Below are 13,767 nucleotides of genomic sequence, written 5' to 3' on the forward strand. Positions count from 1 at the left end.
GAAGAATTAAATAAAATACCAGAGCAAAAGGAGGCTACAGACTTTTGGTTGTTGAGTAGAGCTACTGCTAATGGAAAAAACCTCTTAGGGCTAACGGAATCAAGGGATATGGGGAGAAAAAGTAGGAACTGGGTACTGATTTTGGATGATCAACCATGATCATATTGAATGGCGGTGCAGGCTTGAACGGCTGATTGGACTACTCCTGCACATATTTTTTATTCTTCTATGTTATAATCATAGTGATACAGCATGGAAATAGCCCCTTCAGCCCAACTTTCCCACACCGGCCAACATGTCCCAGTTAACTAGTCCCGCCTGCCTGTGTTTGGCACATATCCCTCCAGTTTGTGGTGTTTAGTAGCCTGATGGCTGTGGAGAAGAAGCTGTTCCTGAACCTGGGCGATACAGTTCTTAGGTTCCTGTACCTTCTTCCCGATGGCAGGGGTGAAATGCGAGCTTGGCCAGGGTGGTGTGGGTCTTTCAATCCTTTTGAGGCAGTGACTCTTGTAAATCCTTTCGAAGGATGTGGGCCAAACGCGGGCAGGGGGGGGTGCAAATGGGACTATCGTAAATGGGGCATCTTGGTCGGCAAGGCCAAGTTGGGCCGAAGGGCCTGTTTCCGTGCCCCGTGACTCTGACTCTACAACTTGGCAACGAAAGCCATTGTGAGAATAGAACTGTTGTTACACCGGGGACCTGATGTAAGAACATTTTTCTTTTTGCCACAACTTAACATTTGTTTTCCAATCTTTGTTTGCAGGATTGTTTATGCTTGCTTTGTATTAATCACCATGATATTGAGAGTTCTGAACCATGAATGGGAAACAGTCATAATGGCGTACGCACTGATAAGTGCTTGGTGTAATGTTCTTTATTTTGCACGTGGATTCAAGTTACTCGGTCCCCTCTGCATCATGATACAAAAGGTCAGTCCATTCTCCTCTGTCGCTTGTTCACAACTGACTTCAATGATGGTCGGTGTAAACAGGCATCCGCAGTTCCTTCCCACTCAATGATCTCATTACCAGTTGTATCAATTCAGTCATAGATGTCCGAAGAAGGGTCTCAAACCAAAACGTCACCTATACCTTTTCTCCAGAGATGCTGCCTGACCCGCCGAGCTACTCCAGCGTTTTGTGTCTATCTTCCTCAACTGAGATCCTGATGCTGAACTGTGATTTTCTCAACCCCCCCACACCCCCCACATCCGTCCCCACTCTTCCCCCACCCTGCCCCCTCCACACCTGGATGTACACACAGCTCTTAACCTTCAAACCTGTATGTCTTGGAGTGTAGGAGGAAACCAGAGCACCCGGAGAAAACCCACACAATCACAGGGAGAACATACAAACTCAGTTCAGACAGCACCTGCAGGCAGGATCGAACTCTGGTCTCTGGTGCTGTAAGGCAGTAACTCTACTGCTGCACCAGCGTGCCACCCTGACACACAATAGTGTTTTATAGACCCATAGGACTTGGGTTCCGATTTTATTATCATCACGTGTCCCGAGGGAGAGTGAAAATCTTTGTTTTGCGTGCTATCAGATATACCATGCATAGATGCAATCAGTTCAAACTCAAGTACAATAGGTGGAGCAAAGGGAAAGAGGCAGAGTGCAGGCAGGGTATAGTTGTCGGCATTGGTACCACATCAGCTCCAGATTCAACGTCCAATGTCCACAGCAGGGTAGAGGTGATTGGACAGTACCCTCGCTTATGGAAGGATCATTCAGAAACCTGATAACACAGGGGAAAAAGATATGCTCCTGAGTCTGGTGATGTGTGATCTTCAAGCTTCCTTCAAGAAGAAGGAATGACTAGGGTGGGACAAGTTTTTGGCGATGTTGGCTGTTTTCCCAGGGTTTTGTGAAGTGTGGGTGGAGTAGGGTTGCCAACTGTCCCGTTTTAGCCGGGACATCCCGTACTTAGGGCTAAATTGGTTTGTCCCGTATGGGACCGCCCTTGTCCCGTATTAGGCCTGGGCGGCACTGTAGGCCCAGACGCTGTAGGCCCGGACAGTGTAGGCCCAGACGCTGTAGGCCCGGACAGTGTAGTAGGAAAAAAACTGGTTAAAATCTGTGTCTACCTTCCGCACAGTGTAGGTTCGGACAGTGTAGGTTCGGACAGTGTAGGCCCGGACAGTGTAGGTTCGGACAGTGTAGGTTCGGACAGTGTAGGCCCGGACAGTGTAGGTTCGGACAGTGTAGGGCCGGACATTGTGGGTCCGCACAGTGTAGGTTCGGACAGTGTAGGGCCGGACAGTGTAGGCCCGGACAGTGTAGGCCCGGACAGTGTAGGTTCGGACAGTGTAGGCCCGGACACTGTAGGTCCGGACACTGTAGGTTCAGACACTGTAGGTCCGGAGGCCCGGGTGCCGCCTAACGGAGGTTGCGAAGCAACCCACCTCCCGGCCTGGGCGGCCGCCATTGGTGGAGCGGGAGCACGTGGCCGCTGGCTGGGTGAGGTCATGTGGGGCGCGGGGCGGTGACGTCACCTTGTCCCGTATTTGGGAGTGAGATGGTTGCCCCCCTCAGGTGGAGTCAATGGTGGGTGAAGGGATACAGAGGTTCGATTATGGCAAAGCTGATTATAATTCTGTCGTTCCTTAATTTCAATTCTATTCTCACGTTACCCGAACTTCATTGTTAATTAATTGAGTCTGCTTCTAGAATGCCTTTACAAGGACCATCATAATTCATCATATCTGTTTTCTTTTTCTCTTCCCCAGATGATCTTTGGTGATCTTATGAGGTTTTGTTACGTTCTGATAATTGTCATTATAGGATTCGGTGCAGGTGGGTAAAATATTATGTTGGTAGAAATGAGGCCACTGAAATATACCAGGATAATATACTGGGAATGAATAACACGGCGTCAGTCTGAGAAGAGAGAAAGGCCCTGTTAATATTTTGATGTGGTAAATGTCACTGTTCAAAGTAAAAGCTGTGACTGATTGATTGAAAGATACGGCATAAAAAATACTCCCACCGAGCCGACCATTGATTGCTCGTTCACACGATATTATTCTACTTTGTATATCATCCTACTTTCAAGTTCTATATTATCCAGTTCTATTTCTACATTATCCTAATCTTGCATCCACTCCCTGCACACGAGGGGCAATTTACAGGGGGCCAGTTAACCAACAAACCAGGAGTATGGGAGGAAACCAGAGCCCCCGGGGAAAAACCCATGCAGTCACAGGGAGAACGTGCAAACCCCACACAGATAGCGCCCGACGTCACGATGGAACCCATGGTCTCTGGCACTGTGAGGCAGCAGCTCTACCAGCTGTGACACTATGCCACCCAGTGGGGGTGAAAGTAGTGGGCAGTGAGGAGAGAAGATGGAAGTCATTAACCGTGCTCAGCTATTTTACTTTTTTAACTTATGGTGTAAAGACGTGACTCGCTAACCTTCAAATAATATATTATTCTAAGTGGCAATATTTTCAGGAGGTTGGTACTGTAACATTATAAAGGCATTTGGACAGGTTCAGAGAAAGGAAAGGTTTAGAGGGATATGGGGCAGGTGGGACTAGTGTAGGTGGGACTTGTGTAGATGGGGTATCTTGGTCGGCACGGACAGGATGGGCCGAAGCAAAGATACTAGAGGAACAAGATGGACCACTCCGTTGAAATCGCCTATACTGCAATGTAGTACGCAAACGAGCCATTTTAGTAAGCAAAACCCGCCGTTCACTCTGCCTCTCACAGTGTAATCAGTGTTGTGGGGGAACAGTATGTGTGATGATACCATTAAAATGTAGAATATATCTCATCTATCAATTCACAGATTTTCGTTATTTTTCTTTTTAAATGTTTCGGCAAGTTTCTACTCACTAAAATGGCGCCGTGACGTACTACGGTTTTTAGGGACAAGTGATCTATCTTGCTCCTCTAGTATCTTTGGGCCGAAGTGTCTGTTTCCCCACCGTGTGGCTCTGTGACACTTGAGTGTGGGATGAGAGAGGTCTCAGTGTAGCAGTGATGATATGTGGAATCTCCAGCCACCATTACAATTGGATCCTGGATAAAAATGATGCAGGAAGTATAATGAAATTTATTTAAATCAGGGGATATAAAGACTAAAAATGTTTTTTAAAGATAAAACTATCCAGATAACTAGAAAAAGGCACAAAGTGCTGGACTATCTCAGCGGGTCGGGCAGCGTGTCTGAAGAAGGGTTCTGGAAATTGTCCCTCGTGTGCAGGAAGAGAAACTAAGATAACATAGAACTAGTGTGAATGGGCGATCGTTGGTCAGCATGGACTTGATGGGCTGAAGGGTCTGTTTCCTTGCTGTATCGCTAAATAAATCTAAACTAAGCTAAATTAAACACCATACAATTACTTTCAATCAGGATTTTCAGGTCAGGTTGGTCAAATAAGTTTCTATTATTAACCTCCTTTTTAGTTTAGTTTAGAGATAAAGCACGGAAACAGGCCCTTCGGCCCACTGAGTCCGTATCGACCGGCGATCTCCGCACACTCACACTATCCTACACACACTGGGGACTATTTACAATTACCCTACAAACCTGCATGTCTTTGTAGTGTGGGTGGAAACCGGAGCACCCAGAGAAAACCCACGCAGGTCACAGGGAGAACATACAAGCTCCGTACAGACAGCACCCGTAGTCAGGATCGAACCAGGGTCTCTGGCGCTGTGTGGCAGCAACTCTACCACTGCACCACCGTGCCGCCCCTGAACGAGAGCCCTAATGAAAGTCCAATTACAGTTTAACAGTCGGTAACTCGTTGACAAATTTGTGCCTTTCGCGGTCTATTCTGTTTGTTGCTTAACTCCAGTTGTTTTAATTTTGTCTTTTAATCGTGTGCTTGTGTTTGAAACATCATCATAGGTTTCGACGTTCACTTTCAAGCCTTGGACCCCAACACCTACTTGTACTTCAGGGACTTCACCATCACTATTTTCACCTTGTTCCAGCTGATGATGGGCCTCACTGAACTGCCTGGCCCGCCTGACATCAAGATCCCTGATATTATCATTGTCCTTTACATGGTCTACATGTGCTTTGGCTTCGTCCTTCTGCTCAATCTTTTCATCGCCCTGATGGGAGACACTCATTATCGAGTTGTCAGTGAAAGAAAATCGCTTTGGAAAGCTCAGGTAGGGCTCACTATTCCTTTCCCACTCAATGCTTCCAGTCCTTATTAACTTTTAGCCCTTGCTAAGAATTTTGTATTTTTCAACCTGCATGGTTAATGGTGTAACATTAATAAGATAACTGTGTTTAAGTTCAGGTTATTGTCACGTGTGTAGAGGTACAGTGAAAAGCTTTTGTTGCATGCTAACCAACAATACATACAAGATTACAATCGATCCATTCACAGAGTACAGATACAATAGACAATAGAAAATAGGTGCAGGAGAAGGCCATTCAGCCGTTCGAGCCAGCACCGCCATTCAATGTGATCATGGCTAATCATTCTCAATCAGTACCCCGTTCCTGCCTTCTCCCCATACCCCCTGACTCCGCTATCCTTAAGAGCTCTATCTAGCTCTCTCTTGAATGTATTCAGAGAATTGGCCTCCACTGCCCTCTGAGGCAGAGAATTCCACAGATTCACAACTCGCTGACTACATTTTTTTTTCCTCATCTCCGTTCTAAATGGCCTACCCCTTATTCTTAAACTGTGGCCCCTGGTTCTGGACTCCCCCAACACTGGGAACATGCTTCCTGCCTCTAACGTGTCCAACCCCTTAATAATTTTATACATTTCGATAAGATCCCCTCTCATCCTTCTAAATTCCAGTGATACCTGATAAGGGAACAACGTTTAGTGCAAGGGAAAGCCAGCATCAGATTGAATTCCCCTTCACTGAAAGCATGATGAATGCAAGGGAAAATAACTGTGCTGTCAACCCTTGTTTTACCGGACCTCTTTACCCGGTCACTCCCTCCCCCCCCCCCAAGTCAAGTCAAGTCAAAGTCGATGTGCAGTGAAATGAAAGTGGCAATGCCTGCGGATTGTGCACAAAAAAGAATTACAGTTACAGCATATAAATAAAGTTAATAAAGTTACTATAGTGTAGACAAAATTTAGTCTCTGGAGTTATAATAGTTAACAGTCCTGATGGCCTGTGGGAAGAAACTCCATCTCATCCTCTCCGTTTTCACAGCGTGACAGTGGAGGCGTTTGCCTCCCCCCTCCCCTCCCATCAGGCAAGAGATACAGAAGTGTGAAAACACACACCTCCAGATTCAGGGACAGTTTCTTCCCAGCTGTTATCAGGCAACTGTCAACAATTGGAGAGCAGTCGTGAGCTAAGACCTACCTCATTGGAGCCCCTCAGACTATCTTTAATCGGACTCTATCTTGCACTAAACATTATTCACTTTATCAGGCATCTGTCCACTGTGGACGGCTCGATTGTAATCATGTATAGTCTTCCTGCTGACTGGTTAACAGGCTTTTCACTGTATCTCGGTACACGTGATGTAACCAAACTAATAACGGGTTTAGGTTACAGTGGTCAGACCAGCGAATAACCGCCGATGCCACCACTGGCTCGTGCCGCTTACAGCCCTTATCCACGCCAGCCTTATCCACTCATACCTGACTCCGCCACTCATACCTGCCCGCACCACCCACACCTGCCCACACCACCCACACCTGCCCACACCACCCACACCTGCCAACACCCACCACACCTGCCAACGCCAGCCTTATCCACACATGCCACTCATACCTGAGTCCGCCACTCACACCTGCCCGCACCACCCACACCACCCACACCTGCCCACGCCAGCCTTATCCGCACATGCCACTCATACCTGACTCCTCCACCCACACCTGCCCGCACCACCTACACTCACCACACCTGCCCACACCACCCACACCTGCCCACACCACCCACACCTGCCCACACCACCCACACCTGCCCACACCACCCACACCACCCACACCTGCCCGCACCACCCACATCTGCCCCCACCACTCACACCTGCCGGCACCACCCACACCTGCCGGCACCACCCACACCTGCCCGCACCACCCACACCTGCCGGTACCACCCACACCTGCCCACACCACCCGCACCACCCCGCACCACCCACACCTGCCCACACCACCCACACCTGCCCGCACCACCCATACCACCCACACCTTCCCACACCACCCACACCTGTCCACACCACGCACACCACCCACACCTGCCCACACCACCACACCTGCCCACACCACCACACCTGCCCACACCACCACAGCTGCCCGCACCACCCATACCGCCCACACCACCCACACCACCCACACCTGCCCCTACCACCCACACCACCCACACCTGCCCACACCACCACACCTGCCCACACCACCACACCTGCCCACACCACCACAGCTGCCCGCACCACCCATACCGCCCACACCACCCACACCACCCATACCTGCCCACACCACCCGCACCTGTCCACACCACCCACACCACCCACACCTGCCCCCACCACCCACACCACCCACACCTGCCCACACCACCACACCTGCCCACACCACCACACCTGCCCACACCACCCACACCTGCCCACACCACCCACACCACCCATACCTGCCCACACCACCCGCACCTGTCCACACCACCCACACCACCCACACCTGCCCCCACCACCCACACCTGCCCACACCACCACACCTGCCCACACCACCACACCTGCCCACACCACCCACACCTGCCCACACCACCCACACCACCCATACCTGCCCGCACCACCCATACCACCCACGCCACCCATACCTGCCCATACCTGCCCACACCACCACACCGGCCCGCACCACCCATACCACCCACACCACCCATACCTGCCCATACCTGCCCACACCACCCGCACCTGTCCATGCCACCAACACCGGAGTCCGCCACTGACGCCCCTTACCCGCACTCTGGCCGCCCGCGTGCTGTGACCTTCGACTCTGCCGATCCTCGCCTCTCCCCCTCCCCCCCCACCCCCGGCCATCAACTCACCCGGATTCCAGGCCCAGTTCCGGACTGAGAGTCTGAAGAAGAGTCTGGAAACGAATCGTTACCTATTCACATTCCCCAGAGATGCTGCCTGACCTGTTACTCCATCAACTCTATCAACCAGCAACTGCCGTTGCTTGTTTCTGCTAATTAGGATCAGAGATTCATTCAGCGTGGACACATGCCCTTCGGCCAACTTGCCCACTCCGGCCAACAAGTCCCATCCCCACCTGCCTGCACTTGGCCCAAATCCCTCTAAACCTGTCCTATCCATGTACCTGTCTAACTGTTTCTTAAACGTTGCGATAGTCCCAGCCTCAACTACCTCCTCTGGCAGCTCATTCCAAAACCCCACCTCCCTTTGTGTGAAAAAGTTACCCCTCAGATTCCTATTAAATCTTTTCCCCTTCACCTTGAACCTATGTCCTCCGGTCCTCGATTCCCCTACTCTGGGCAAGAGACTCTGTGCATCTACTCGATCTATTCCTCTCATGATTTTATGAACCTCGAAATGATCAGATACAAAAACTTCCCAATGATAATACCTTGCTTGGTTATAGCAGACAGTTGGCTATGGTCTGTTATAACCAGGGTTTACTGTCATTTGTTTAGATATTGTAATGAGTGAACATGGCTGGACTTCTCATTTATAATTATTATGTGGAGTCATTCAAAGTTTTAGTAAACCAGTATCTGCAGATCCCTGTTTCTACGTTGGTGATGTATATCATAAGATCATAAGTGATAAGAGCAGAATTATGCCATTTGGCCCATCGAGTCTACTCTGCCATTCAATAATGGCTGATCTATCTCTCCCTCCTAACCCCATTCTCCTGCCTTCTCCCCATAACCTCTGACACCTGCACTAATCAAGAACTAACACGTGGCTCTGGATATAAAGATTTAATAGCCGCATACATGTATAGAACCAGGAGTAGAAAATTATAATCTATCTATATACTAAAACTCTCGTTTGTTTGTTCCTGAACTACAGCCAAAACGGTACACGATAGTGCAACAATTTTAGGCCCACCTTACTCACCATCGTCCCTTTGGTGCCAATGGAAGAAGTTTCATTGAAATCAGTGTTATTCACATTTAAAAGTTTAAATCTATCTCCTAGAGAGGGAGGGGAGGGAAAGAGGGGTTGGAGGGAGGGGGGGAGGAAGGAGGATAAGGAGGGGGGAGGAGGGGGAGAGGGGAGTGGGGGAGGAGAGGGTGCTGCACCAATGCAGGAGAGGTTTGGGCCCAACGGGTCCACTTGGGCTAGTATTATTTAAAGTGTTCATTCTAATCTCCACTTATTCTGTTGTTTATTCTGGGTTTTATAGAGTACTATGTTTAGATAGTTGTTGTTACCACAGCAGTCAGGTTTTCATTGTGCTGTTTGGGGACAATACAAAGCTCTTGACTCCCAGAAGGAGTCAGTTTGACCACTAACAGGTGAACGTTGTTTCAGATTGCTGCAACCACACTTCTTCTTGAGAGGAGACTCCCAGCTTGGCTTTGGCCCAGAGCAGGAATACCAGGGGACTTGCTGGGCCTCAATGTGGACAAGTGGTATTTAAGGTAAAAGCTGAAAGCTGTGAAAAGTGCCTTGTAGAATATCCACTGGATTAAACTGCTCAGCGAGAATTATTCACTTAACTCCAACGGTTCATCAGTCATCATAGGAGCTGAATTAGGCCCATCGAGTCTACTCTGACATTCAATCATGGCAGGTCTATCTTTTTCTCTCAACCCCATTCTCCTGCCTTCATAAGGTCATAAGTGATAGGAGCAGAATTAGGCCATTCGGCCCATCAAGTCTACTCCGCCCTTCAATCACGGCTGATCTATCTCTCCCTCCTAACCCCATTCTCCTGCATTCACCTGACACCCGTACTAATCAAGAATCTATCTATCTCTGCCTTAAAAATATCCACTGACTTGGCCTCCACAGCCTTTAGTGGCAAAGAATTCTACAGATTCACCACCCTCTGACTTAAGAAATTCCCCCTCATCGCCTTCCTAAAATAACTCCCTTTAATTCTGAGGCTTTGACTTCGTCCCTCCCCCATCCTAGTTCTCGACTATAGACACAAAAAGCTGGAGTAACTCAGTGGGACAGGCAGCGTCTCTGGAGAGAAGGAATGGGTGACGTTTCGGGCCTGAAGAAGGGTCTCGACACGAAACGTCACCCATTCCTTCTCAAATGGTTGTGCAGCAGTAGAGTTGCTGCCTTTCAGCGCCAGAGTCCCGGGCTCGATCCCGACTACGGGTGCTGCCTGTACGGAGTTTGTACGTTCTCCCCGTGACCTGCGTGGGTTTTCTCCGGGTGTTCCGGTCCCCTCCCACACTCCAAAGACGTACAGGTTTGTAGGTTAATTGCCTTAATAACGTTGTTTAAAAAAGTGTGTAGGATAATGCTAGCATGCACAGGGGTGATCGCCGGTCGGCACATACTAGGTGGGCCGAAGGGCCTGTCTCCGTGCCGCATCTCCAAAGTCCAACGTCGTGTTGCACATCATAGAAACATAGAAATATAGAAAACAGGTGCAGGAGAAGGCCATTCGGCCCCTCGAGCCAGCACCACCAGTCATTGTGATCATGGCTGATCATCCATAATCAATAACCTGTTCCTGCCTTCTCCCCATATCCCTTGATTCCACTAGCCCCTAGAGCTCTATCTAACTCTCTCTTAAATCCATCCAGTGAATCGGCCTCCACTGCCCTCTGTGGCAGAGAATCCCACACATTCACAACTCTCTGGGTGAGAAAGTTGCTTCTCGCCTCAGTTTTAAAATGGTCTCCCCTTTGTTCAAAGACTGTGGGCCCCTGGTTCTGGACTCGCCCAACATTGGGAATATTGGTTCCTTCTCCCGCGGTCGGCATTTTAACGCAGGTCGTTCAATTTTGCTTTCAAGGGTCGAAGAGCGAAGTGACTACCAAAAGGCCAGGAAGAAGGCCGAAGACGAGGAGAAAGAAAACATATCCCATCCAAGAAAGAACAGAAGTGCCTACCGCTGGAAACTCATCCATAAAAACATATCGAAAAACCTGAAGAAAAATGACGTTCCAAGTGACATGACCACCCTTTAGATTTTCGTCGCTGTAACCCGAGAGACATTGGTTTGTCGGGACACACACAACTGTGCTGAACCTTGGTGCAGGGAATTTCTTCAAGACAACATACCTGCTTAGAAATGGGAAGAGTGCGTTTCCAGGTGTAACACAGTCACGTCAAGGGAACCATTTAAAACTTTACCTGGAGTTGAATTTCGATAGATTAATTTAAAACTCTAAATGTTTTTCGAATGTGACAATAAAAAGAATCCTTTGTTACCGCTCGCTATAAGTTAGGATCATTTGTAAAGTTAAGATTAGGTAGTCGCTTTTAATAGGCACCGGAATCAGTACTGAGACTTCTAACTAGAAAATCTTGGCATTCGCAAAGGTGATTTGCAGTAGAAATATTTCAAAGAGATACCACGACAATAATCCCAAAAATAAGTCAAATTAAAAACAGGGCAAAGTGGGTGCTTTTTTGTGCATCTACAGATTAAAGCACATTTGTTGCAACTGTTTTTAGAGGAATCTTTAAACTTTAATAACAAAATTACTTACAGTATGAAGTTACGTTCACGGCTTGTAAATGATCTGTGCAATATAATACATGATGTTACTGCACACACAGAATAAGAATGAACGTTTTTTATATATATATATATAAAATGTAGGTAAGTGAGAATTATACAGTATTTTAAAACAAGGTACAGGATGCTACCATAGTGCAGAGGTTTACTGCTGCTGACTGTTGTAACACTATGTACCACAATAAACCTCAAATAAGATTTTATTGAAAGAACGGAGAAACATTCACTGACTCCATCAGTAACCAGTTACTGAAAAATGCAGACCTGAAGGCTAAAAGCCACACGTGAAAATGTCATGTCCAGCCAGTTAATGGCACTCTAAGCAAAGGTAGGAATCGAGTCACATCATGGAAACAGGCCCTTCGGCCCAACTCGCCCACACCAGCCCAACTCGCCCACACCGGCCCAACTCGCCCACACCGGCCAACATGTCCCACCTGCACTAAGTCCCACCTGCCCGTGTTTAGCCCATATCCTTCCAAAACTGTCCTATCCATGTACCTGTCTAATCATTTCTGAAATGTTGGGATAGTCCCTGCCTCAACTACTTCCTCCGGCAACTCGTTCCATACACCCACCACCATTTGTGTAAAAAAAAAGTTACCCCTCAGATTCCTATTAAATCTTTTCCCCTTCACCTTGAACCTATGTCCTCTGGTCCTCGATTCACCTACTCTGGGCAAGGGGCTATGTGCATCTACACGATCTATTCCTCTCGTGATTTTATGCACCTCTGTAAGATTACCCCTCGTCCTCCTGCGTTGATTGATTAAACATTGATTGATAACATCAATCGATAATCCAAGATTGATTATTGTGCATTGTTTCATTCTAAGCGCTAAAATGATCTTCCATCTGATTAAATCTACAGCGTGACTTGTGCTCCAGAACGAGGGGCAGTGGGAATAACTCAGGTAGGCTACGACAGTTCGCACTACACTGGCATTCTTTGGCTACTTTTCTGAACAGTGATTTCTGTTTTAGTCATGGCCAACAATGGCTTTAGTCATGGCTTTGAAGATTCAGCTGCCTTACGAGGATTTGTGAATACCTGATTCACATTCGATTGAATCAAAATTTGTTTGTTCACCTCATCTAACTGCTTGGTTGTTAATTTTGGTTTTCTTAAATTATATTTTACCGTTACTTTTTGTAGTGCGTCATTGGAGATGTTATATCAGTGATCGACTAAACAGTCTAGAGTTTAGTGTAGAGATATAGTGCAGAAACAGGCCTTTCGGCCCACTAAGTCCGCGCCAACCAGCGATCCCCGCACACTAACACTGTCCTACACACCCACTAGGGACAGTTTACAATTGTACTGAAGCCCATTAACCTACAAACCTGCACGTCTTTGGAGTGTGGGAGGAAACCGGAGCACCCGGAGAAAACCCATGCAGGTCACGGGGAGAGCGTACAAACTCCGACAGACAGCGCCTGTAGTCAGGATCGAACCCGGGTCTCTGGCGCTGCATTGTCTCATCATCAGAGCACTCTTTGTGTACACAGTAATCACTGCGATTGTCACCAAGCATCTGCAGCTCTGTTTAAGGACAGTCTAAAGGTGAATGCCTAGAAACTGGATTCTTGCAGTCTGAAGAAGGGCCTCGACCTGAAACATCACCCATTCCTTCCCTCCAGAGATGCTGCCTGTCCCGCTGAGTTACTCCGGCATCTTGTGTCTATCTTCGGTGTAAACCAGCATCTGCAGTTCCTTCCTGTTCAGAATGTGTTCCAAAACCTTTTTCCTGTGCACTTTACAATTTGCTCGTCTGAATATTAAATGTATTGTGAATAAATAACAGTCAAATTCTTAACTTGTTTAAAATTTCTCAGTAGCTCAATAGTACAGATATTCCTTTTAATTTATGTAATCAGCTGCTTCAGGCAGGAAGGACGTGAAAGGAACAGCTTTGAGAATCTATAATGCGAAACCCGTGACCATCTAATGCCACAATGTCCCCCCCCCTCCCACCCATCTCCAACAGCTGCACTCTTTGTTTACACTCCAATCACTGCCGTTGTCACCAAGCATCTGCCATTCTGTTTAAGGACAGTCTTAAGGACACACTTCAATGGTTACAGGTGGTGTACGCCATTGTTGTGACCATAACAGTCTGGAGATGGAAGCACAACAGAACACTGGCTGGTGC

The 13,767-nt window shown here is 47.9% G+C and overlaps 1 protein-coding gene across 1 annotated transcript in view; it reads left to right on the top strand.

Moving 5' to 3' along the window:
* Positions 1-11,200, top strand: part of LOC144599323 (transient receptor potential cation channel subfamily V member 5-like) — a 77,492-nt gene extending 66,292 nt beyond the window's left edge. The window contains exons 11-15 of the mRNA XM_078410118.1: positions 764-929; positions 2,732-2,798; positions 4,867-5,135; positions 9,439-9,548; positions 10,886-11,200. Coding sequence (XP_078266244.1) covers positions 764-929; positions 2,732-2,798; positions 4,867-5,135; positions 9,439-9,548; positions 10,886-11,060 — 787 coding nt within the window. The 3' untranslated portion in view covers positions 11,061-11,200. The remainder of the gene's footprint in view (positions 1-763; positions 930-2,731; positions 2,799-4,866; positions 5,136-9,438; positions 9,549-10,885) is intronic.
* Positions 11,201-13,767: the final 2,567 nt, after the last annotated feature.

The sequence above is a fragment of the Rhinoraja longicauda genome, chromosome 13 (genome assembly GCF_053455715.1).
Source record: "Rhinoraja longicauda isolate Sanriku21f chromosome 13, sRhiLon1.1, whole genome shotgun sequence".
NCBI lineage: Eukaryota > Metazoa > Chordata > Chondrichthyes > Rajiformes > Arhynchobatidae > Rhinoraja > Rhinoraja longicauda.